This window comes from Hemibagrus wyckioides, linkage group LG03 (genome assembly GCF_019097595.1).
Source record: "Hemibagrus wyckioides isolate EC202008001 linkage group LG03, SWU_Hwy_1.0, whole genome shotgun sequence".
In the NCBI taxonomy this organism is placed as follows: Eukaryota; Metazoa; Chordata; class Actinopteri; order Siluriformes; family Bagridae; genus Hemibagrus; species Hemibagrus wyckioides.
The window spans coordinates 13,278,607-13,306,260 of NC_080712.1; the positions used below are offsets into that span (position 1 = coordinate 13,278,607).

The following is a 27,654-nucleotide window of genomic DNA, read 5'->3' on the forward strand; positions in this document are numbered from 1 at the left end:
CTAAAGTCCCCGGGTTCTAAAACAACTACAGAAACAGCCGAGGAACCAGAATTGATCATAGGGAACAGACGAATTTCTATTTTTATAATATCTCTTCTGCTTCTTACCGTTGATCTTGATGTGTTCCGAGCATTAGGTACGGGTTGTGGTGTTTGATTTATGTATCTTTTGTTTGAGGTTCAGCGGTCAAGATTGAACCCAACACTAAGAGGATCGATTGCCGGACTGACAGGAAATGATTGGTAAAGCCCTCACAGATCGATGCAGCGTCTCAGGTTTCCGCTCCGTCTCCTCGTCCTCCTCCCGCAGCTTTGTCGAACACATTTTCGGCTCGAAAGTCGAAATCAAATACAGCTTCTTTTTGACTCAAAGCATTCTCAACGCAGCAGCAACATTTGGAGACGCGTATTAAAACCAAACGTGTCCCAAACTGACTGCTATACACACCGTCATGAAAGAGCAAGCTAAACAGAAAGCTTGCATATATCTTTGTTTTACGCTCGCCTGTCATTCAAACAATGCAGGCTGCTTTCGCTTCTCTAATTAGTTATTCGACTGCAGTGCCAGTTCATCATAAAGTGTCCAGAGGAGAACAATGGCTAATAAAATGTGTTATTCGGAAAGCAACCTCTTTTGCTCTTATCTCCCATAAAAACTTCAGTCACTTTTACAGGGCCATGAAGGTGTTTTGCACTGCTGGATGAAGGCTGAAGACGGTATGACTTATTCATGCAGATACTGAAACAAGTGTGGTGTATAAAAGGAAAAGGGAGCTATGTTTGTCTGATAAGCTCTTGTTGTGTCTAGATTTGATTTTAAAATCTTTGACAGGATTTACAATTCTCGCTATTGTGTTGCTCGGATTTTTTTCCCCCTCTGGAGACAAAATGAGGCTGAATTCATTTAATTCACCCATCACTGTCATCGGATGACACTTTTATAAGGTATACTGTTGCTGTATTATTAGTTTAATAGCATGCTTCAATTGATTTATTACATACTTCTTGCAACAAACAGAAAGAAAGCAATGAACCATCACACGACATTAACGAAATATCATCCCCCAAATCACATATTGTATAGATTATGGATACTGTCGAGAACTGTGCTACACATTTTGGAGTGTAATTCAAATCAGTCAAACTGTTTCATTAAATTTGAATAGCTACATTTGTCAGTTTGATTTGCTGACGTGAAGGACACTTTATTAGGAACATTCGTGCAATTTCCAATCAGCCAATCATGTGGCAGCAGCACAGTGCATAATATTACAGATACATGGTAAGGAGCTTTTTGTTTGTTCACATCAAACATGAGAATGAGAGGAAAATTTGATCTTTGACTCGTCTTTGACTTTGACTCATGACATGGTTGTTGGTGTCAGATGGCCTGGTTTAAATATTTTAGAAACTATTGATCTCCTGGGAGATACACACATCAGTCTACAGCTTAAACAGAGTGGTTCAAAACACACACACACACACACACACACACACAAAAAACATCCAGTGACCACCAGTTTCCTCCAGTTCTGCTGACAAGGAATCACTTAGTTGATAGAGGTCAGAGGAAAATGTTCAGACTGGTATACAGGCTGACAGGAAAGTAACAGTGACTAAAAAAACAATCTTTACAACCCTGATGAGCAGAAAATCATCTCGGAATGCACAACACGTCGAGCCTTGAGGCGGATGGTTTACAACAGCAGAAGATCACATCAGGTTCCACTCCTGTCAGCCATATGAGAACAGTAATCTGAGTCTACAGTGAGCACGGGCTCACTTAAACTGGACACTTGAAGGTTGGAAAAATGCCTCCTGGTTCTTTTGCAACAGACAGATTGTAGGGTTAGGTCAGCAACATGAATCCAAACTCTCAGCTTGCCTTCATTTCAAGATGCTGCTGCTGCTGGTGGTGTAATGATGTGGGGAATGTTTTCTTGGCACACATTTGGTCCCTTAATACCAGGCTGTCTGAGGATTGTTGCTGACTATGTGCATCTTTTTATTCCAATTTACCCATCTTATATAACAGCTACTGCTAGCATGATAATGCACCACATCACAAAGACACCTTATACTGGTTTAATAAACATGACTATGAGTTCAGTCTTCAGTGACCTTCCCCAAATACTGTATCTGAATCTAGTAGATCGCCTGTGCGGTGGGGTGTGGTAGAACGAGAGATTCATAAGTCTGCAGCTGACAAATCTGCATCACTTTTTTGATGATTCTCTCAACATGGTCACAATCTCAAAGAAATATTTTGTCAAATCCAAGCCATAAAGAATCAGAGTTGTTCCGAGAGCCAGTGTGGGTTCTACCCAATATTCATATGTTCCTAATAAAGTGGCTGGTGAGTAGATATGTAAAAATTTTCAGCCAATTTTAGCACTAGACTAGAATCTAAGACTAAGAATTATGATTTTCTGTCTGAAAAGATGTAAGCAGTGTATACAGTTCTCGGCCTAGCCGACTTTAAGCTTTTACATAGAATGATTTGTGTATTAAACTGGGTTTCGAGACGATTTTCCTGCAAGCGGCAAAGTCTGGAGTGTAAAAGCTGCTGTCTTGAGTGACTTTGGCGTGACTGCTCCATTCCAGACATTTATGTAAATGTGCAACGGCAGCAACATGCACTAACAGACTGTTAAGCAGACGCATCCACTCATTCTTCACTCTCGCTTTCTTTGACGCTTTCTCTCTCCTGGATTTCTCGTCCACACTCTCTCTCTCTCTCACACACACACACAGATGCTCTGACTCTTCTTTCTCTCTCTCCTTTGCATCCCTCTATCTGTCTCTCTTCCTTGATACTTCCTCTCTCTTTCACTCCAGCCAGGACAGGATGGAGAAATATAACGTTGTAGATCGTCATTATAGATAAAGGCTGTGGGTGTGATCTGCTTCTCTCTCAGGAGTGAGATTACAGGCATGGTGCAGGAAGTTTAGCTCTGATTGCTCTCTCTGCTTGGCATGTGATGTTTCAAAGTAAACAGCCTTGAATATCACGCAGGTGCTACTGCCATCTGACCTCTCACTGAATATTTCTGTCCTCCATACAGACAGATGCACACGGCATGCTTTATAAGATTCCAGCTCACTGTAGTTGAAGCAGAGGTGTTAAAATCGACAGACAGGTTCAGTGAGGTTAATACCATCTTATTTTGCCTTTAATTAAAACTTTAAATTGGTTGTGAGAAGGAGAAAAATATTTGCACTCAAGTGAAAATTTGTCTGTAGACTGAGATCTAACATCTGTTAACAATCTTGGCAACAAATCTGAACCTGGGGCTGTCCTTATCTTGGCAGAATCAGTGTGCCACTTTCTGTCTGTCTGTCATTTGCGGTATATCAGATAGTATATGTACTTGAAATCTTCTTGCCTTACTCTTTGGGTGCACTAGTAAGCACAAGAACGGCAATTTAAAAAAAAAATAAATAAATAAATTGACTTCATGTTATCTCCACACACCCAGCCCCTTCCCAATTTCCAGTACTGTATTGAATAAACAGCAACATTTATGTGCAAACCTTACCAGGCGAGGCAAAACTGGCTAAATATCAAATGTCTTTCTACACTATTCACAAAGGCACTAGATGGTATTCAGCTTCATCATGTCATAGCCCCCGTCCAAGGAGGGCACAAACTTGGTGAATAGGAAGCCATTTGGGATTTAGCCTGGAAGATGGCATTTTACTAGGAAGAAAAGAAAGATCAGCTTTGTGATTAAAAAAAAAAAAAACACTTATGTGGTTAAAGAAGTAAAATAAATCTGAAACATTAAGTTGCTTTATAGAAAAACTCATAACATGTGACAAATGTCCCTAGTTTGATCATAAATTTGCGTGACTATCTGTGTGAAGGTTCACATCTCTTATGTCTGCGGTGCTATTTTTCTGGGTCACCTCTTAAACCCATGCTGGTTAGTGGACTGGCAAAGACAAATTGCCTTTAGGTATGAATAAAATGTCCATGTACACTTTTATCACACTGCGCACATGTACATTTTATACATGTATGCGCTACAATGCCCTAATCAGAATACATTCCCCTCTCTCTTGTCTAGTTTTCCTGAATCATGACATCATGACCATGATAAATCAGTTACCGAAAGATGGATGAATGAATGAATGAACGAATTAAGAAACTTTGGCAGACAGTCGCTGCTGTTAAAGATTTTTGTACCAGGAGACACATTAGTCAGGATGTCTGTGCGACTGCATGAGAGCTGTCTCTATAAACTCTTTTTAGCTTAATCATATGACTTGCATAATACCTGGGCAAGAGGTTAAATTATATTGCAAGAGATATCTAAAGAATTTATTATGCATTAACAAACCTAGTTTAGCAGCATTGACTATTGGTTTACACAATGCTAGCTTGCTTGTTGGATTTAATTACAGTGTAATGTAGTAATGTATAACTTCAAATATCTATGTCCGCCTGTATAACAGTGTAACCACAAGCTCTAGCTAGTTAGTGAATTCCTGGTGAAGACAAACAACTAACTGCTTAGGTTACATTAGTATGCATACATTTTTATTATTCGTATTTGTTTATTTTCTATTTTTATGGTTATACTGTGCTGTTTCCAGTGCAATTTTCACCCTGGTGCAGATAGACACTCTGTTATAAACAGGCTATTTCTTTCCATATTTGTGTTGTGAGCTACTTGACAACTCTAGTTCTAAAGAACTTTCAGCTGCTCACAGCAGCTAGAGTCCAGTATGTTTCTGTGCAATGTACGGGATTTGTCTCCAGCTGTAGTAATGGAGCGTTTGCACTGCTTGACAGTCAGAATCCCTAACAGATGGTTCCATGCAAATGCAGCCTGTTTGTCTCCATTCTCCAGCACATTTTACTGGCATAGCTTGAAGTCTCACTGAACCGCAACTAATATTTTGCAGGGTTTAGATTTTTTTTTTTTTTTTAGCTACCAGTACACAAATCCCATTCGAATGACAAACCCATAAATTGACGTTGTTAATGAAGCGCCAACTTAATTCGTGATGCATGAATCATAATCCATCGTACAGTATAGATATCGTCTATCCACAATTCATGTTCAGTTCATTCTCCTTATACACTGAGCCCTCGAATCGAGCCTGCTTGTGTGGTTTATGCTGCACTGTGAGTTCTTGAGTAAGCAATAAAGAGGCAATGTTATAGTACCTCACTAAACGATCGGATAGATCCCATCAAACATTTAATGTCTCCCTATCCATACAGCACAAAAAGAGCTGTTTATTAGTCAAGAAAGAATTCATTTATAATGAATGTGCCTGTGTCGAAGAGGGGTAAGACGGAGGATAGGTAGAGGGTGCAATGCGCCGGGTCTATTTTAATTATAGATAGAGAGATGAATACCATAGTCTGCTGTAATTGCCTATTGATGTGCAAAAAAAAAAAATCTCATTACTTACCTGTGAGGATTTCAGCATTACAAATGAAGGTATTTTCATTGGGGGGAAAACCTCCTTGTTCCAAATGAAGCCACAACAGCCTAAGCAAAATATCTGGCTGCAGTCAACCATGTTTTTTGTATTTTTTATTTTTTTCAGGTTTTGCATGTTTTCCATATTAGTAGTGAAGCACCTCTCCTCTCCTGTTTGTGTTAAACGTCTTTGTAACATTGGGCAGTGTAACAGTGCTGTGCAAAGGCAGATCAGTGATTTATTAATGCTCTAATCATTGGACTAGTACACTGTAGCACTATATACGTTCGTTTTCACCACTCTTATTCCCTTCTGCATATACAGTAGAGCGCTTTCTAAGTTGGTGTCAGTCCTACAGCCTCTGATCCAGTTGAACATTTTCCATGTAGCCCCACAACATTGTGTTAGCGCCTGATCCCTTTGATCTGATTACTGTGCTCAGCACACAATCTAATCAAAAAGATTTGTGTGCTCATTTTAATGCAGCTACAACATCCGAATTCTCTTTTGAGATTTCTTTCTAAAGGATGATACGTCTGCTGCATACATCAGGACTCTGTTTATCCTACAGAGAGATCGAATTCTATTGCCAGCTTGTCCACCAAGTGAAAGGACACTAAAAGCTAAGCAAACACAGATGTTTCTGTTCACGTCCATTTTTTTTTTTTCCCCAGCCTGATCCCACAGGAAACGTAAAATTCATATGCTACACACATTTCTGTGCCAGGTGTGGAACAGGCCTGATGTTTATTTCAATTAAAAACACTTCCTGATTAATTGTGCACATTTCTTTAAGAGCCACATGGTGTTAGGATGGAAAGTTGTTTATATGCTTTATTTGTGCCTTAGTTGAAATATTACATCCATTAATGAGAGTTAATTTTTACCTTTACATTTACAGCGTTTGTCAGATGCTCTTATCCAGAGAGACTTACAAAAGAGCTTTGAAGTCTCTATCAGTGAATACATCGATACTGGTTCACTAGGTCATGGACTAAAAATACTGTCAGTCTAAAAACTCTGTTGGGAGGTAAAATTTATTTATTTATTCATTTTTAAAGTGCTACTTTAAGTACATCAGGAAGATGTAGGTCCTTTAGATGTTTAGATGTTGTTTGAACACAGCCAGTGAATGTTCAGACATCTAGGGCAAGTCAATTCAACCCCCTAGGAGCCAGAACAGAGAAGAGGCTTGGTGCTTACCTTCCCTGTACCCCGAGAGATGGTGGGACCAGTTAAACAGTGCTGGAAGACCAGAGGGTGCAGTAACAGGGTCATTTAATTTTATTAAAAAAGTAACATCACAAAAGGTTCCATCATTTCACTGTTAATTAAACCCAACCCATGCAACTTGAAATAATAATAAAAAATAAAAAAAAAAGTCAAATTACCTCTTCTGGAAAATGAAAGAAAAGATGCATTGAAGTAATGTGTGCTATTAGTACATGTTCAGATGCAGATTTTGTCCTTTACCACACACCAGCATGGAGAACCTCCCTGAGTCATTATGGGTTTTGTTGGAGAAAACAAGTGAGGAGGTAAATAATTTACTGTGATGTTTGCTGTTTAGCATTTATATTTAATGTTATATCAAAGCTTGCATTAACAATACAGAATACAGTGTAGACATGTCTAAGTCTGTTAATCATAATGTTCCTCAGTTGTGCACGTGACTCAACGGCTGACTCGGTCTCCTTAGCCACATTAAGAACTTTAGGAAGTATCCTAGTATTTTTAATCATGACTCTTTTTTAAAAGAATACACTGGGAATAATAAAGGCCAATAATGCGGTGGACAATGAAGTTTAACGTTGTGTGCATGTGTATGTATAAGCAATTTTGAAGTCTTTTCGATCACCATGCAAATGTTCGTAGTCAAATGATGCAGTGGAAAGATTCATTTGCATAAAGTTGAGCTCTGCAAAATCTTTCAGCCAGATTTTATAAGCGGACGCATTCCTCATTGGAAACCTTCATTATCTACGAAGCACACTTCCCTGACATCAATAGTACCTCAACAGACTCACTGGTGCTGTTAGCCAAGTTAGCATTGGTACTGACAGTGATGAATTGCAAGCAGTCACTCCATATCCACAAGGTGTGTTGGCTGATCTTTTTACATTGAGTCTAAATGCCTTTAGATGTATGTAAAGTCAATTATAAAACTGATGTGTGTCCCATTGTGCCTGTGTCCATGCGTTGGTCTAGCTGTATGTGTGATTTATCATGTGTGGCTGTATGTATGTGTGTGTGTGCATGTGTTTGTGAATATGTCCATCTGTATGTGTGATTCAATAACTGTTTATTTGTGGACTAAGGTTTTGTGTGTGTTCATTTATTTAGGAATTTGGCATCATAGTTGATGGGGGGAAAAAAAATGCTTTACAGTAACCCCCCCATCCCCCCCCACCCACACAAGCATTTTTTATTTATCAAATTCTCTAAATAACTAATAGAAGTGGCCAGTCGTGCCTGTTTGCTGATATCTGGGTCACTGGATTCTGAACGTTGCTGAGAACAATAGGGTGCATGAGCATGTCGTGCAGAGCGGGTGTGAATCAGGGCAGATAAAATCACAGGTGTCCAGACACCTTTTCCCTTGCTTTCTTACTCCCACACATGCGGTGCAACATTTAGTGTCAAAATCTTCTTTCAGAACCTCTTTGTTTTTGGGATCAGCCAAATCATTGAAGTCATTTCAAATGGTGTCCATGGCAACCACAGCCAAGACTGGTGAATTTTCTGCCGGCTTTTGTTTCGGGCTAGTTACTTTAATATTATTTCGAATGTTAAAATGGTTGATTCTATCTATCTATCTATCTATCTATCTATCTATCTATCTATCTATCTATCTATCTATCTATCTATCTATCTATCTATCTATCTATCTATCTATCTATCTATCTATCTATCTATCTATCTATCTATCTATCTATCTATCTATCTATCTATCTATCTATCTATCTACACTTTTGTCATGGTATGCCCTTTATTCTAGAATGATCTAATGTCAGTTGTCATCATAATATTTGCATTAGAATTTTGTGTCTTTCCCCTTCTCTCTCTTGATTTTTGGTATTGTGTAGGATATCTTTTTACTCACGTACTTCAGAAATAGCTTAATTTTAATCATTTTCTCATTGCCACCAACTGTTCCATGCTTTTTGTAGCCAAAAAAGAGAGCTGGCCTTCTGCCTGGCTCAACATTTCTTTCCAGTGCTATAGTGTTTTGTTCAAAAGCCATTAAACAGCTCTCGGCGCCGATTTTAAAGTTTTTTAACCGTCTTTGTCAAGGCTAACAATGATTACTGTGAAAACACACAGGACTAGAAGCACACAGCAATTATCCTTATAATACCTTCAACGCTCCTCACACCTACAGTGTTCTGTGTTTTTTTTTTTTTCCCCTCCAAGAAACCCATCACTGCCTCCATTAGGATTACCCAGTACTGACATGAACTTTAAAGACCTGAATTATTGCTTGAAGAGGATTATATGAGCATGGATGAGCTGCTGATTTTAGCTAGTGCAGCAAGCAGAGGGGTAGAACTGTTTAGGATGGGAAAGGTTAAGACAACACCCAGCAGGTGGTGCTACAACGATAAATTTCCTCCCAAGAGAATAAGCTGTGATTAAAAGTAGTGTTTAAGTACAGAATGTTTTCACACCTGCCTCATAGGCCCTTATACATAATCAAACACACTCATGCGCTCCTTTTGTCTGGCGGAGTTGATGAGCGTAATTCAAGTGGTGTTTTATAGGCCTACTTGCACTTTTTTTCCCCTAAAGTAGGAAAAAGTAATTACCTGAGGTAAAGAAGTTGCGTGCAAAGCGTAATCAGAAATGCAGATTTGTTTGGGAACAGTGGTATTTTTGTGTTCTTTCTTTATGACTCCCAGAAATATTTTCCCTCGGTCCTAACCATGCCACGCTCATCAAACATAAATCATCTCAGGTTTGGATCCCAGCCTGCTACATTAGGAGAACCTTTCTTTCCGTAGCCCTGCAGCCGTAGCATGTCCCTGAGAAAGCCTGAGATATATACCAATGAATAAAAATTTAATTTACATTACTCTCCATTTCATTTGGCAACATACAAGTAACTCACAATACAAACTAAGCATAGAGCTGGTTAAGCTTCTGTGAAGGATTTAAGTGTCTATAAATTATACAACATTCCCATGATATCCAGTGAAATTTACTGTGATTTATATTACCAGAGCTGCAACTTTTACTCAGCTTGTACAGGAGTTTAACATCCAAGTACACTGGTATGATTTATCACTAAACATATGCCATAAAATGTGTGTGAAACAGGAAATTAGCCAACTGACATATGAATCTGGATTTATATTTACGGCAGGAGGAAGATGCTCTTAACCTTACATTTATTTCACTAAGCAATTGAGAGTTAAGGCCTTGCTCACGGGTCCAGCAGTGACGGCTTGGAAGTGGTGGCTTTGCAATCATGACTTTCTGATCAGAAGTTCAATCTCTTAACCATTGAGCAACGACACCCCAATAATGAGTTGCAAATTTTTTCAACCTTCCAGGTATTAATGTGCAAATGTGCTCAACTAGACTAGCTTTCTGTCCAGATAAATTAGAAATGATTTTAATACACTGTTGTGAAAAAAAAAATCTATCAGTGTATGTTTGACTTTCAAAACATTTAATTATACCTGTGGCAAACTGAAGAATCATTCACTTTATAAATAACGTTAATGATGTTGATAATTAAAAAGTGAGTGAATATGATGTTTGTGTTTTGACCTTGTTAGCACTAAGGATATTTTGAGCTGCAGACCAAGAGTGAAAAATGTTGGCCGTGTGGACATTAGACTAATTAACGGATTGGATTGTATAAAGAAAAATGTACTGCGTAGTACATCACAATCTCACCCCCCAGAAAAAAACCCTATCATCCGACTCTGTTATTCATGATTGCCACTACCGACAAGCAGTTCCCGACTGCACGACAGATAATATTATTACAACCTGCTGTACTCCTTAAACTTCATGATTAAACTGCTTATTGTGATTTTCTAAAATGGTAAATCATCACTTTAAAGCTGTTCAATGAGGTAATGGTGTTACAGAAACAAGTGCGAGATGGGAAGAAAAGGTAGAATTACGGACATCAATAGGCTACCCGAGCTACCAAAATGCAAATGATGCATAATAATGCAATAATAATAATAATATGCAACTAAAATGAGTAACTGTGATGAAAACAAGTAACTTGAAAAAAGAGAATACATCTAGATACAGACACACTTTGAGGACGAGTGCTAAGGGTGTCTGCATTAATATTCAAGTGCTTTAGGAAGAGCTTTATTTTCAGGCGTATACTGGAGGTTGTAGGGGAAACCGCACAAAGAAAGAGGGAGAGGAAGTGTGTTATCACTGATGAGTAGGCGGTGAAGCTTCATTGGTCGCATTGTAAACTTTTGTCAAGGGCTTGAACTTGATGTGACCAGCTAGAGGGAGCAGTGAAGCGATATGGAGTGAGGCGTACATGTGTGCACTGCATCATGAAGACGTGTGTGTGTGTGTGTGTGTGTGTGTGTATGTGCTGAAATGAAGGACTTGACGCGGATGGAAGCGAGAATCAGTGAGTTTGTTTCCATGTAGAAGAAAAAATGGATCATTTGGCGTGATAACAGGAAAAACTGTAGCCCTGTTTGAGTCAGTCATTACTTGTAAACCTCTGTAGTTGACACAAAAAAAGAAAAGAAAAAGGATGTGACAAACATTCAAACTTTCTGCTGAATTTTTAAAATGCAGTCTTTTATTACTGCTTTGAAACAAAAGTCTTTGGAGCCCTGTTCAGATGTGATTAGATTTTAACAGACAGCTGTAGTAATTATTTTATTTCTATCCTCACCAGCCACCTATCCTCTCCTGTGTAAATTGGACCAAATTTGCAATCTTCATCATCTAACATTAGATGCTAACAAGTAAATATGTTTGTAAATGATCCAGTAAAATTCTCTCTATTCCAAAGGCTAACACACATAAATCAACATATGTCCATGTGTGAGACTATAATCCTGTCTGGATAGGGTTATTTTTCTGTCACCAATTTGTGAAGGTACTGTAAAATTAGGCCTGTGATAATGACTGACCTTGGCTCAGCTCTTCTTTGTGTGTTTGTGCACTTGCTTGAAGGTAGGAAAATGAAAGGTGGCAAAGTAACCATGTATATCTTTAATCAGATATAAGTTAACGTCTGCTGTTTACCAGATAAACTGAAAAAAAAAATTGGCTTGATGTATTTTCCATGATGCATGTGAATGCTGAAAATATATATATTAAAAAAAAAAGGATGTTTTGATGGATACCAAGAGTTTACAGCATAAAGACGGCTAAGGGTTTAAGGAGTGGGGTTATTTTGAAAAATTATGGTATTAAGCATGTGAGTGAACTGTGAGTGCCCTGGTAAAGTCAACTTAAAAAGCAAACTCAGCTGAAGAAGTGAATGTGCCTGAGATGCCTCTGGAGTGAAGGGCACATGTCAAGCAGAAATGGTAGAGAGAGTGAGGGAAAGAGAGACAGAATGAAAAACCAAAGCAAGAAAATAGAGGCGAGTTGAGGCAAGGCGAGACTTCATGTCAAAGAATGTCAGAAAGGACAAGGATAAAGTGTTAAGATGGAGGAAGAAAGGGTGAAGAAAGGATTAAAGATGTGTGTGTGCTGCCTAGCTTATGCATGCAGTGTACAATTTTGGTCCTGAGCAGAGTTCTAAGTTGAGTTCAGTCGATTTTCAGCCATCTGCGGTCAATGGCTCCGTGAGAATACCCTTTACAGAAGCCTCAGTAGGTGGTAAGGATGGCTCTCTCCCTGTTTATACAGTGCGAGATAAACTACAACCATCGTTTAGAGAAAACTGAAGGGGGGAAAAGGGAAAGAAAAGAGCGGCCAAGAGAGAATATTGTTATGAGCGTTAGTGATGAGAGGCCGGGAAGGATCAGGGAGGTGTGCACTCCCGGAGGCCTGGTTTAGTCGGTCATTACTGGAGTTCTCAGCAGAAATAAAAGAACATGGCTGGGCTTGGGATATTGTTTTCCATAGTCTGTGATATTTATGATGTCATGTTTACTTTTCTGTACATTGTTCAGCTGTGCATTGTTCCATCTCCTCTTTGTTAGTTTTGAATACTGTTCCACAAGCTGTAGTGCAGACATTAATATTCTGATAAAGCCTTTTGTTCTAAACTTGACTGTTAGAGCAAGTTCACTGCAATACTCACTCAATTAATGTTTAATGCCAACAGTCTTTAAATGAGGCCTAATTTGGCTCTTCTGTTCTAGAGGTGGGAATCTCTAAGGGTCTCACTATTAAATTATAACAAAATGTGATAATCAGTTTCTTTACACATGTTGTATGTGGTTTTTTTTATTACAGCTACAATAGGAATTGAAATATGACTGCCTGACATTCATTTGCATATTTCATTAAAAAAAAACTTGAGCATGATGTATATTAGGGGTTTCAGAATATTTTCAATGTTTGAATGCTGTTAAATATTTTATTGTGGAATTTTTTTTGCTTTTGAATACATAAATAAGGAAGGTCTCATGTTCTAAGTTCCCTTAAACAAATCTAAAGGTTTTTTTGGATATGATTTTTGTTTATATACAGTCCCCTTCAAATGTATTGGAACAGCAATTCTTTGGTTTTGCTATACCGTGAAGACATTTGGGTTTGAGTGCAAAAGGAGAATATGAGACAGAATTCCAGCGTTCATTTTCTGATATTTATATCTAGACATTTTGAACAACAATTTTTTAAAGCTCATGGCACCTTTTGTTTGATCCCACCTATTTTTCAAGTGTTTGAAAATATTGGAACATGATTGACAGGTGTTTCTTGTTGCCCAGGTGTGCCCTGGTAGATCGATTGTTTAAACTATTAATAATGCTGAATGTCTGCTCTTGGTTTTAGCCCTGAGTTTCACCTGTGAAGAATAGATTTGTTGTTAAAAATGAAAAACCAACATGAAGATCACAGAGCTGTCTATGGGAGAAAAGCAAGCCATTTTGAAGCTGAGAAAAGAGGGAAAATCAATCAGAGCTGCTGCACAAGCATTGGATATAGCCAAAACAACAGTGTGAAATATCCTGAAACCACTGGTTTACTAACAACCAGACACAGAACAGGTCAGCCATGGAAAACAAGAGTTGATGAGAGAAATATTGTGAAAGCTATGACAAAAAAAAACAAAACAGTAAGATTTGACCTTCACAGGGGTGAAGATATCATAATCCAGCACTGATAGCAGAAATATAGAGGCCATATCACAAAATGTAATTCACTCATCAGCAGTAGGCAGCACAGAGATGAGCCACAGCAGTACTGGAACCTAGACTGACCTCTACTAAAGTTATGGAAAGACCAAAGTGTGGAGAAAGAAAGAATCTACTCATGATCCAAAACACGTAAACTCATATAAACTCGGCCATGTATGTTGGAGGTAATGTGATGGCTTGGGCTTTCATGGCTGCTTCTGGAATGGTCTCCATCCATCCGTCCATCCATCCATCCATCCCTATATCCATCCCTATATCCATCCCTATATCCATCCATCCATCTATCCATCCCTCTATCCATCCATTATCTGTACCATAATATCCTACACAGGGTCACGGGTAGTGAAGTAGCTTAACACATCTGGATGTAAATATCAGGAAAATGAAAGCTGAAATTATTCTGAAATTATACACAGATATAAATTTCGTCTCGTATTCGATTTTTTTTTTTTTTATCTCAAACCCAAGTGCCGTCAGTCTAAAACTAAAATAAATTGTCCTTGCTTTTCCAATACTTTCAGAGAAAAGGAGATTTTCCTCTTGCTCATTAGGGATAAATACAAATAAATTCAAATACAAGTCTAATACTAATCTTGAACTTTTGTCTAATATTAATCTTTCTGTACTGTTTTTTTTTATGTTCTGTAAAGCTGCTTTGAGACAATGTCCATTGTTAAAAGCGCTATGCAAATAAAATTGAATAGAATATTTTTTAGTCACGAATCATGGTTTTGATTAAATATATATGTGCGTGACATTAAAGTGTTATTCCATTTAATCAATTATTCATGTCCAACAAGCACTTATGGTAGCAACTCTTTTATTGTATTGGCTCTATAACACTTATGTTATACTCTGTGTAATGAGCACATGACTAGGAAGCTATTTGGAACAACTGAATTAGTCCTGCACATTAGTTCAACTAAGAAATGTAAAATCTGCCTAAATATCATTGACACGAAAGCATTGCACTGGGTAAATAAATAAAAATGAAGCTATAATGTTTATGATACAAGTTTTCCTCATAGGATTCTTTTTTTATTTATAAATGACACATTTAAATACCAAGTGATTTTAATAATTAAATGCAATTTCTGAAAGGTTTTTATAGCCTTATCCTCTAAAATGAATTTTTAATCACAAATGTTGGTATTTTTAACATTTCATTTTAAAATGAAAAATTAAATGCACATGCCTGGATCAAAGTATAAAATCATAAATAAAAGCCTAAGTATGATCTTTTGTGCATTGATGAAGAATTGGAAGAAAATTTAAAAAGAATCGGTACTCTCTGTCTCGACCTAATGGCCGCCGGATATGAAACATTTCTTTCTTACTTTTTTTTTTTCTTTTTGCCCCCCCCACCAACAGGCACCAGTGAATATTAAAATCTGCTGTATTTTCCCCCTTTTTTCCGTGTAGGAACTTTCATCTAACACACACACCTTTGCTAATTCATTACTCACTATTACACACCACTTAGACCATCTGTAGTCGCAGATACCAGGATTTATTAAGCTTAATATTTTTAATTTGCTGGCCTGGTCCCTTTATGGAGAGAATGATTAGCTAATTATGTTCTTTGGGAGCAGATGTGATATAAATATAGATTTAAAAGAGAGAATATTAACTGGTGGTTTGCTGTAGTTCACATTGATATCTGCAAGACTAACCCTACAATTAATCTCCTGATTCACAGCTTGCGCCTGTGCCTATGCAAGCACACTTACCATATCATTTCTAGAGTGACAAATAGCACAGTCTGAAATAAGCAGCTGGACACAGATAAGTGTGCAGTTCCATGGTGAACTGTTTTAAATTCGACAGCAAATTCATCCCCACTTCTGGCTGTTAGTATTGGCACTGGCGGCTCCTTTGCTGTTGTATCATTGACTGACAGGCAGGCAGTCATGTCACTGTGCATCACCCCGGCATCACACTCTTCTTCTTCTTCTTCTTCTTCTTCTTCTTCTCCTCACACATCGCTCCCATTCCTCCCCCTCCTCAGACACAGCTAATGTGTAACCCATGCAGGGGCAGGTGTCGATAGCGGCGTACTGAACGACATGCTTAAGGCGGTAAAGAGGTCTAAACTCCTCAAAAGAACTGTGTGCCATTGAACAGATAATTAACTTAATTGTTGGTTTATTTGAATCGGGGTGTAATGATCCAGCGTGCAGTAACTGATGAAAGTCAGGACGGAACATCTGGTACGTCTATGACTGAGGCAGCCTGCTGCTCTTACTCAAAGTTGAAATCAAGGCATTTCTCTGGGAAAACAAAGCTGCTCAGTATTAGTGTGCACTGGAGCTGTGAGGTTTAATCAGCTTTTAGTGTGGAGTAAAAATACCATGAAAGTGACCTTTAACTAGGGGAATATTTTGACTTGGAGGTGCTGACTGTTTAGACTAACAGAATAACTGTTGCATTTTTCACGGGCCGGGATTTGATGAAGCATAAAAAGCAGATGTGGTAAATCCATATATTTGCATGCAAATGCTACATTGTTAAAGCAGTGAGTAGGCATTTTCTTTGAGCTTGCTTCCTCTCTTACTCTTCTGTCTTTCTGTTTTTTTTCCTTTTGGCCACAGCTCAGACTTTGATCCTGCCCTGTTTTGAACTGTGTTGAATTAAAAACCCTCTTTAAGTGAGCAAGAAAAAAAACTGTTTTGCTCGCGTTGGAGGGTTGCATGTCTTATTTCTCACTGAAAACTGTATTTAAAGATATATTTCAGAACAAATGTAGAAAGAAAAAAAAAAGTGTATTGATCTGAGAGAAAAATCACAATATGGTAATGTCATTTGGGGTGTTTTGGCCTTGTTGCTCTGGAAGAACGCCATGTTTTGTCACTGGCATTTTCTATCAGGAACTGATTGTAACTCCTCCAGTAAATTTGAGCCAAATATTTTCTTTCAGTAAAAGCATGAAGGAAGGCTTTTATGTGCTTCCCATGGAACCTGTGCGTCTGTTATTTAGCTGATAACTAAAAAAAAACTGGTCTGATGGCCTTCTCTACGAGTTCAAAATGTATCTCTAATGTCTTCTTTCATTTTTTTTTTCTTTCTCTGGCAGATTTCTTGCAGACCAGAGGTTACCCATCCTCCTCTTTCTCCTGCCCACCCAAGATGGCTTGCCATGAGTGCCACTCACAACTGCCAGCCTGACTGTGCCCCCGCTCTGTGATCTCCCTGAGACTTTTCCCCAGTGCACTGCTACAACGCCGCCAATTACCATTCCCATCTGTTGGCTGCCCTTCTCCCTGCTGCTCTCTCTGTCCATGGCTGCCCTTCTGGGATCTGTGTTCCTTCTGGTACTACAGACATATGCTGCCCCGCCAGAGTTTATCCAGATGTGGCCCAGTGCGCCAACCTCAGGCCCTGGATATCTGGATAATGAGACAGTCACCCCCTCCCTGGTGCCCCCACCTGGCACCAGCAAGCACCTCCCTCACAGCATTATCATTGGTGTCCGTAAAGGTGGCACACGTGCTCTTCTGGAGATGCTGGACATTCACCCCGAAGTAGCAGCAGCAGCTACTGAGGTTCACTTCTTTGACTGGGATGAAAACTACGCCAAGGGCCTAGAGTGGTACCGTGACCTTATGCCGTATTCATATCCTCACCAGATCACCATTGAAAAGACTCCAGGCTACTTCACCTCACCTTCAGCTCCAGCCCGTATCCGTGCCATGAACTCCTCGATGAAGCTCCTGCTCATCTTGAGAGACCCGGTTGAGCGGGTCATCTCAGATTACACGCAGGTGTACTTCAACCGGCTGGAGAACCACAAGCCTGTTCATGCCATAGAGGACATGCTGGTCAGGAACGGGGCTCTTAACACCCGCTACAAGGCCATTCAGCGTAGTCTCTACGACATGTATATGAGGAACTGGCTCCTGCATTTCCCATTGGAACAGATCCACATTGTGGATGGAGACACACTGATTCATAACCCCTTGTCAGAGCTGCAGAAGGTGGAGCATTTCCTGGAGCTGCCACCACGGATAGTGGCCTCCAACTTCTACTTCAATCAGACCAAGGGCTTCTACTGCATTCGCAGCGATGGCAGAGAACGGTGCCTGCACGAGTCAAAAGGGCGACCTCACCCGCCGGTGAACAGCACTGTCCTGGAGCAGCTCCGCTCTTACTTCCGCCAGCACAACCACAATTTCTACCAGCTGGTTGGGCGCACTTTTAACTGGGGCTAGTGAAGGAGAAAAGCTGAGCCTGTCCTAGTAGTAAAGGTTCCTTGCCAACTTATAAAGTTATTGGTTGATTATCAGTAATGTTGAGCAAGGGTTCAGATGGATGCCTTTGAACTCGTATTGTGACTGCAGAATAACTTTGCAATGAGAAAATTGTAATCATTAAGAAAATTATTGAACAAATCATTTATAAATTAATCTATACTGTGGGAGCATCCCAGAGCTTTGATCCTCTATACTATAAGCAAGTTACTGAAGGAAGACTGAAACAAACATTTTTGTGAACTCATGGGCCTTTTTTTTCCTTCATTTGATATTCTTGTACTTGATAATAAATGGTTCTGTTTCCAAAATTGGAAATCTGATATCCAGTGTTCTTTCATCTTGCTTCCTCTTAAGTTACCTACTTTACCTGCAGTTATTTGTGTGTGTGTGTGTGTGTGTTAATGGGTGCAAGACTGAGAAAGAGACATGGTTATGGTACAATTTGAGAAGTACCAGGGGTAGGAGATGAAAATTATTTTGCAAAGCAGGTAGCCTGGAGCAATGCTTTAGAGGAAAAGGAACCCTTAATAGACTGAGACGTGGAAGTCAGTGCCTGCAGCCTCAAACTATGAATCATGAGAGTCAGCACAGCTGTGCTTGCTGCACATGTGATAAGCAACAAAGCTAGCTTGTTGCTATATGATCTCAAACAGCTCTTTCTGAGCATCAGTAAGTAAAAATGTTATATTAGCAACATCAAATTCATCTTTACATGACTGAATGTCATTTTTGTCACATGCAGAGAAACTTCGGTATGTGAGGATTTATGATTGAGTTTTAGCTCTTCAGTCATGCTGATGGTTTAAAAAAAATCTTGCTGTCATAAATGACAAAGGATTTTAATGAAATGTACCTATCATGATTAAAGTGTGTGAATAAAAGTACGACAAATGGTGCAAGCTATTTTGAGCTCTGTGGGCTTGTGAACTTGTGAGAGCAGGCTGTCACATGAAAGGCATTTGCTACAACACCTTATTTTTCACATCTTGAATCCTAGGAAGATTTTCTCACTGTTTGTATCTAACACATACCACTATTATGCTATATTATGCTAAATTGTTCTATTCTAGTATACATCATTTAATGGAGTGCAAAGTACTACCATATTGTGTACTTCACCTTGTGCGTTGCTTTTTATAGAGGGCTTTGTTCACTGGTGGCCAAGTAGACAGTGATGATCTCTTGACCTCTGCAGTGGTCAGCACTCATCTAGACAAGAACACATTTCTAGCAGTGAAGCAGAGGGTCTGTGATGCCCCTAATGACTGTATGTATATATGAGTGGATGTCATGGCAGCATTTGCTCCCATTGTGCGTCTTTGAAGGTTGAAATTCTAGTCGCAGTGGGTCCACCTCTGAACCATCCATATTAGTGATCGACACTTGTGCGTGAGCTTGCATGCTATTAGCTGAATTGCAGCTTAAGGTGTTTATGATGAAAATGTAAATGCTTAAATTGTACTAATAATTAAGAGCTTTGAGTAATGACTAAGTTGCTGACATTATCTGTCATTTTTATCAACGTAACATGTAAGGATCTAACATAAGCTACCAACTGAATATATACTGGTAAACAGCAGTCAACATATACATTAACGTAACTTGTATTTTGACAAAACAATTGCTCTCGATCATTTTCAATATAGTTCTGTTTACTGCTTTAACACATGTGAATGGAGAAGTGCTCTTTTATGGTTTACCCATTCTGTCAATGCAGTTTGTTTAAAAAAAAAAGAAAAAAAAAAGCTTTTTCTGGCTAACCTTAACAAGATGTATCAAATTTTTTTAAGGTCATACAGTACAATGAATGACATTTAACTAGTGTAAGTCTTTGACCTCCACACTTGAAGTCTAGGTTTAAGCTGTCACTTTGTTCACTCGCATTTGTTTGCAAAATATGTCAGTCTATATACTCTATATAGAGCTAGCTAAAAGAGCAACATACCGAAACAAACGGCAAAGAAATCCCTGCTGATGGTCTGTGAGGACAGTTAACGCCAGAATAGAACATGGCTCTGCTACAGAACTGTCAAGAGCTCCAGGTGTGTGTTGGAGAGTGTGCGCATTAATGAGGATCGACTGTCATGTCCAAAGCATACACCTCATTAACCGTAGCCTTTAATTTATCCTCAAATAACTCCTAGAAAATGCATTTATCGTAAAGACCAATATCGAGGGAATTATTAGGGCCAACAGAACTTGTAAACATGACAGAACACTTCCTGAAAATAATTTCTATAGCTGTAGTTCAAAAATGAAAATTTGGACTCACTAACATGGGACTGAGCGAGGTTAGAAATTGTGCTGCAGCCAGCCTCTAAAGAACCTCAGAGACGTGTGCTTCACTTTGCCGTTACGAAGTTCACTCTCATATATAGTCACTGATAGGCCATCACACTACCACCTTGTTTTTCCTCTCTCTACTCTTACACACACTTATTAATGTGCCTGTAGTGGTTTCTTGTGCTGCATGCAATGTACTTGGTTATTCAGTGTAACAGGTTGAAATAACTTCCCTGGACAAATAAATACTCGCCTGACACGGTGAAGTCAGGACTGGGATCTCGCAGGAATAGAAAATCACAGGCTAAGTCACATATGAAGCTTCTGGGACAAAGAAAGACCACATCAATTAACACAGGAGCAAATTGGACCCAGTGTGACACATTTACTGCACACAGACATTTATCTTGAGTAAATAGCTCATTTTGGTCTGGGTTGCTGTGGTCTAAATTTATAATGTGTTTATATTTTGGGGAAAAACTAAGTTTATTAGAAAATCTCTGATGATTTATCTCTTTACATAAGTTCCCATAGTGACAATTAGCATGTGCTTGCTTGTTTTGCAATGTCTCTTTGTTTTGGTCCCCCTTCATCCATAGAATTCATTTATGAGTGGGTGAGATTGGGCTGAATTCCATCCTGAGAGGGAGGGATTGGTCAGGATTTTTTCAGGAGTCAGAGGGGTTGGTCAAAATTCTTTCGGGAAGGGGAGGGATGGATTGGTCAGAATACCTTCAGGAGTGGGAATGATTGGTCAGAATTCTTTTAAGAGAAGAACTCAAAAAAAATTATTTTCAAGTGATCTGAATTGGACAGAATTGTTCTAGGAATATGAAAGCTTGGACAGCTTACATATTTTCTTCAAGCAAGGGCAGAACTGGTCAGAATTCCATTAGGAGTGGGCATGGTTGATCAGAATCCCAACACTCCTACACAGACCTCTCACCTGAAGCAAAATCTTACACAAATATTACGGTTTTAGGATTTGTTCATTATGGGTAGACTGTTTGACATGCAAAGTGTTCTTGGTGAAAAAAAGGGAATTTATTCAAGTAAAACAGTACTTTTCCATTGAGCAACCCAGCAAATGAGGCCTGTGAAACTGGTTGAAATAAATTATTCATTTGTTGATTTATTTTTAATCATGTGAAGCTCAGAGGGCAAGCTTTTGATCTGAGAGTCGTGCATGTGTGAGGGTTGGGGTGGGGCACGCTCATTTAGGCCAGTTAAAGAAAAAAAAACCTATGGTCTGAAATACACCCAGACACTTGTCATCTTTTTCTGTAATAGCACTGTTTTCTCAGCTATATCATGTTTCTAAAAGGAAAAAAAATGCAAAGAATGATCACAGAATACAATATTGTACCCATATGCTGAAAGATGATGATGCAGCCATTATTGCTTTAAAGATGACCACATTACAAGCGTGTGCATATAAAGTATTCTTTGCCGTTATTGAATTTCTTTAAGCAACTTACTGTCTGCCACTGTCACTGACAGATAATACATCAGGTGGCATAGACCAAGTTGTGAAACCATTAGAGCGAGAGATAAAATGTATACTCTCAGATACGAGTCTATGAGTTTAATCATTATGTTAAAAAGAAAACAAAAACCAGGGGGAAAAAAAATCATAACGGAATGATGGATGGAGTGCTACTTGCCACCCACAGCAGAAACTAAAATGCTTCGCTTCAGTGGTGATTTTCATCATCAATCCAAGTCTGTTTTAATAAATATCCCCCTCCATACTAGGGACAGATGCAAAACAGAGATTGGCTTTATGTTCAGCTTCAGGTCCTTTTTTTTTGACATGTTACAGCAACAGCTTCACGTTTAAATATTATTACATGCATTGCAGCTAATTTTTGCCTCTGGTGATTATTGAAAACTGTAAATCAAAGTCTGCTTGCCTTGTACACAAATCATACAGTCTGATTTCTGAGATTCTGAAAGAATGTCAGACTTGTCAAAGATTTCAGGACTGTTACTTGAACCTAACTTGGACTGGCATAACCATGCTTTACACCCATCAAGTCAAACGAGTTTCCCTGACAATTTGCGTCCAGTAATTTACAGTCCTGGTTATTTTCATGACAGCTTGTCAAATGGAAAGTTTAGCTAGCATATGTTTTGTGACAGGTGTCATGATGTGTACTTCATGAAAGCTGTCATATTTCATATAATGGCCATAGATGCTGTTTCTTTCTAATGGGCTAACAAATGTCCATTATATTCTTTTATTTGGATGCAGATTGTGTCTTTATCAGAAATTTTCATTTGTCTCTTATTAGCCCTATTTTCTGTCAGTTTTGGGATGTGTCCTTTTAGTACACATGAGCATAACTTTTCATAATGTAACACTTAATTGGTCGCAAATTATTACAATGATCATAATTTATTTCATAACGTCTACTGAAAAACATCATAGAACATTGTAAGCTTCAGTCAAGCAGGATTTGACAACTTTTCAGGGTTTATTTCTTTGTTTTGTTTTGTTTTATTTTTTAATCAAGAGCCAAAAGCTAACTCAATATGAAGTTTGTTGATGTGAGTATAATATTTAGGCTACAATAGAACAAAAGGCTGACTGTAGTATCTGCCTTGTCCCTGGTATGGGTTGAGCCTTCGATTCATCCTGAAACCTGTCACCCGCCCCGCCTCGCCTCCCCACCCTTCTCTCTGTTTGTGCACTGGCAGGCAAGAATATTTGTCTACACTTGGGGCTGAAATGTGTGTGATTCCTCTTGCAGAGAATCGATGAGCCTCTGTAAAGCCTGTTCTAGGGCTCTGATTATATTTATCCCCCACAAGCTTCCTGTACATCCTGTACTCCCTTTGTTTCAGTGTGTGTCAGTTCTCTAAGTCTCTCTTCTTGTCTTTTCTTCTCTCCCCCTCTAACAGAAACTCTCTCTCTCTCTCTCTCTCTCTCTCTCTCTCTCTCTCTGTCTCTCTCTTAACCTGAGTTTCTTTCTCTCGGCTTATCCCACATACACTGAACACACAGTAGCAGGTTTAATGAACTGCTCTCTGTGGTCTGTTGCTTTTCCCACAAACACAGCGATAAAACACTGAAAGCCTCCCCAGCTTTCCATCTGCTATCTAGGCTGTGGCTACAATACCTTGTTAAAAAGTCAGTTAAAAGGAAACAAAGACTGCATGAATATTGTTCCTTTCACCAATTGCTTAGTGGAGTGGAGCGAGACTAAATGAGCAGGGCCTAAGTCACAAATTGCACACTGATTGTGAAAAATATGTTTCAGTACAGTCTCACGCAGTCACTGAACATCAAAGTAATATTTAATGAAAGTTGAAACAAAAGGGTTTGAAACAGGAGGCTTTTGTTCCCCACAAAGATTTGCTGAAACTTCAGATAAGGAAAAAGTGCTGTAGTGATGCGCAGTGGAAAGTTTTTAATTGAAATCTAATGTGGTGGAATGTTACAGCAGGAGAGCTTTTCTTGTCCTGTTCAGACTTACAGTATTTAGAGCTTTTTGTTTAAATGTATTACCATTTTCTAATGCCATTGTAATATCAGTGCATTCATTACCATCTTGAAATGTCCAAATACATCATCCCGGTTGTCTTCATGCTTCTCTTATCTGTCGTCCATGTTCAGTGTTAAAGCAGGATAGCCACCGGCCCCTCGGTGAGCATGCCACGTCAATGCAAAGACATTTGAGTGACAGTTCATTACCTTCACTTTAATGTGGATAACGACCTTGAAAGTCCTCACATATTTGACTAGAGTTAGAACAAGGTTACGATACCTTGGAGGTCTGTGTGTGCATGTGTGTGTCACAGAGGACGTAATTAAGGTTTGTACTATGAATTAAGCATCCAAACTTAGCACAGAAGCTGTAATGTTGCTGCCCCCCCACTCCTCTCTCCAACACACTCATACACATGCAAACACAGGCACACACACACACACACGCTGTAAGACCTTGTGTAGGGCAGGGTCACTGTGCTCCATGTTTATAGCACATGTCGATTGCAGAAGAGTTTACACGAATATACTGTGATGCCACTGTCGTCTTCGAGCAGATGTTGGATCTCATTTGAATCTGTTTATTTATTCACAGATGTCAGATGCTTGAATGATTAGCATATCATTTTTCATAGAATTGAAATGTGCAGGAACTGTATAGCTGTAATAAATGGTCATTTGCTTTGACAGAAATGTGTTAGTTTAATCAAATGGAATTAGTTTCCTTTTTTTTTTTATAGTTTGAACCACGATGCACTGCTTCTGTTACTTTACAGCTATGCTATTGAAACACACCAACACCAACCTATTCTAAAACAATTGAGTTTAACACGTGAACAGTCCGAGACCTCTTGTCATCCATCTTTTCATTCCCTTTTGCATGGCACCAACCTCTCTGACCTTCATTCTCTCTTCACTTGAATATCTCAGGTCTCTCTGTTCTCTGTTGAAGGCCAAGCCAAATCTCTCTCTCTCTCTCTCTCTCTCTCTTGCTCTTTCCTCCCTCTACCCTCTATTTTCACTCTCTCTCACTCCCCCAGGCTTTTCCCAGAACTAAGAGAAGCACTTTGATTAAAGCTGTTATCAGCGAGGGAGGTAGGGAGCAGGGTGCAATGGGTGGGAGAGGAGGATGGGACTACTCCGCTGTGAGAAACAGCAAGAAAAATGGAGATTGAGTGGATGATATAAAGCAATGTTACCTGTATCACATATATAAATATATAATATATCATAATTCTTGTGCGCACATGACCATGAATCAAATAAATTGAACACAGTATATTTATGTATTGTACATTGTGGTACGGTGGATTGGTGGTTAGCACATTTGCCGTATTGTGGAGTTTGCATGTTGTCTCTAGTTTCCAAGGGTCCAAAGGCATGCTGTGTGTGTGCGCACGTGTGTTTGTGCACTGCGATAGACTGGCATCCTATCCAAGGTGTGCCCTGCATTCTGTGCCCTGTCTCCGGGGATAGACTCCAGGTTCCCCTCAAACCAGTAGGATAAGCGATGGATGGATGGATGGATGGATATGTATTTGCATAGTGCATTTCAAACACAAAAGCAATTCCATGCTTTATATAACCACAAGCAAAATGAAACATATGGAGGATATAACCACCCGAAAGGAGATAAAAAAAAAAATAAGTGTGAAGTGTAGGCAGTAAGTGATTAAGTGTCAAAAGGGAAGTGTTTTTAATGTATAGTCTAGACATAACAATGGCCACATTTATGTATAAAAAAGACCTACTAAGTAATTAAGAAGTATTCTAAGTGATTTAAAAGCAAGAAAGGGCTTTAGGGTGAAAATTAAATGCCATATCTACAAAATATGAGACCGCCAAATCTAAACTCTTTGTACGTTTTATCCAGTTTAAAAATACTACCACCATGTGCAGTAACCCTGAGATTGTCCCCTTTCATAGAGCAGAGATTTCTCTGAATACTAAGTTCTGAGTACGTCAGATCAACAGGATAACGCCAAGTCTGTTGAGTGAGCGGTTAATTGAAACAATATCTAGAACACAGGTTGAAGGAGTTCTGTCGGCTGACAGACACTGACGATCTGAAGGCAAGAATCGCAGCCGTAGCTTAGTGGTTAAGGCGTTAGACTACTGATTTGGAAGGTTGTGAGATCAAATCCTAAGTCCACCAAGATGCCACTGCTGGGCCCTTGAGCAAGGCCCTTAACTAATTGTCTGCCAAATGCCAGAAATGTAAATGTGTTACTGCAGCCCTTATACCAATATACTGGCCACAAAAAAGTCAGTTGCTCCAGGGTTTTAAGTTTTATTGTTATTTACTGTTGTCTCCAAAAAGGTTGAATTTTTCAGTGGCTTTTTTCAAAATTTTGTGATGCAACTTGTGGAGCTTTTTTCAAGGAAAACTATATGAATTGGTGAAATTGCAAGCAAATGATTCTTCTTTTAAAATCCTACGAGTGAAGACACATATATAACGCATTTCTAGGATAGCTGCCCTCATGTTCAATACAGGTGAATGGAAGTAGGCTTTGGCTGAACATGTGTTGAGATAATGTCACATGATGCATCTTGGCCCAAATCTGAGGTAATTTTGAAAAATTGCCAGCTCCAGAGTTACTACATACTACAGAGTTTTCTTACATTTTTTGTGTTAAGTTCTGTGATGGTGAAATCCTGGAGGGGCCGCTAAGATGTTAACAAACAGGGAAAGCAAAAAAAAAAAAAGGTTAATCAAAGTAACTGGAAAGCAGTCCTTCAGACCTCTTCTTAATTCACAAAAACTTTGCAGCAGCAAACAAACAAAAGAGGCAGGTTATACTGTATCTATGGGGAAACAAGCTGTAGGACCCTTAAATATTTCATTCATTAGTGTTTGATCTCTAATTGCTGAATTGTGTGCTATTACCTGAGATCAAGGCTGCATGTTGTTGTATTAAATGCAAGAGGAGCTACGGGTTGTTGGGGGATTTGAGGTACAGATGCACACAGAGGTGCAGCAGAGGTTTACAGTTCTCACTCTGCACTTTGCCTAAAAATGTAAATACACTACAGACCTAATACTCATCCCTAACAATGGGACAATGTTAATTAGATCATGCTAAACAGAAGCTTTGTGACAAGATTTGTGATGATTTAACACATTATCACTCAATTAACAGTAATTCTCCCACGTCAATAGCTGCATGATGCTTACACTGTGTTTAAGCAGAGTGTTCATATTATGTTACCCCAAAATTAGAGATGTTAACACATCATAACATCTGGGTTGCCAGTAAAACCCAGCATTTGGTTTAATTTAGCAATTGGGTCAGTTTCGCTACTGAAACATCACACAAAGCTACTGAGATTTCTCCACTGACAAGCGGGGAGCAAAGCGCACAGCTGAGGGAAAAAATCTGCCATGTACATTATTATACTTTAAATACGTTATGATACTTTGTGTATTTGGATTTAATAAAATAAAATAAAAATAAGATGTAGGGTAAATTAAGATAACACCAGCAGCTAGCTAACATTAATCTGCATTAACTAGTCAGGTTGCTGGTTTTCTGACTCCTTATACCAAATAGTTTTGATTGTTAGCTAGCAGATTCACCTGAATTTACTTGTTTGGTGCTCACCCATAGTTAACTATCATAAGACTTTAGAAAACCCTTTTAGCAGGATATGTTTAGGAATTAAAATGCAAGCTCATTAATCAGGCATCCCAGAGCTCACTGCTATGCTGCTAAGGAGTTTGAGAAGACAAATGTAGCTACCTTTAGCTGTTAAATACGTCCTCAGGTCAGGACCTAGGTGTCACTCTTTAGCTAAAGAATGAGGAAAGATAGTGATGTCCATCACTATATAGCCAAAAGAATGTGGACACCTGACCATTTGCATCTATAAATGCCTTC

The 27,654-nt window shown here is 39.0% G+C and overlaps 1 protein-coding gene across 5 annotated transcripts in view; it reads left to right on the plus strand.

Annotated features, from left to right (window-relative positions):
* The window catches only part of hs3st1l1 (heparan sulfate (glucosamine) 3-O-sulfotransferase 1-like1), a 39,244-nt gene extending 20,934 nt beyond the window's left edge, over positions 1 to 18,310 (plus strand). The window contains exons 1-2 of one of the 5 annotated variants that reach the window (XM_058378600.1): positions 10,928 to 11,052; positions 16,824 to 18,310. In XM_058378600.1, coding sequence (XP_058234583.1) covers positions 17,029 to 17,958 — 930 coding nt within the window. In that variant the 5' untranslated portion in view covers positions 10,928 to 11,052; positions 16,824 to 17,028 and the 3' untranslated portion in view covers positions 17,959 to 18,310. Of the gene's footprint in view, positions 1 to 10,927; positions 11,053 to 15,835; positions 15,961 to 16,068; positions 16,266 to 16,823 lie in introns of those variants that run through there. The other 4 variants (XM_058378629.1, XM_058378610.1, XM_058378620.1 and 1 more) reach the window with 4 other exon arrangements.
* The last annotated feature ends 9,344 nt before the right edge of the window (positions 18,311 to 27,654 follow it).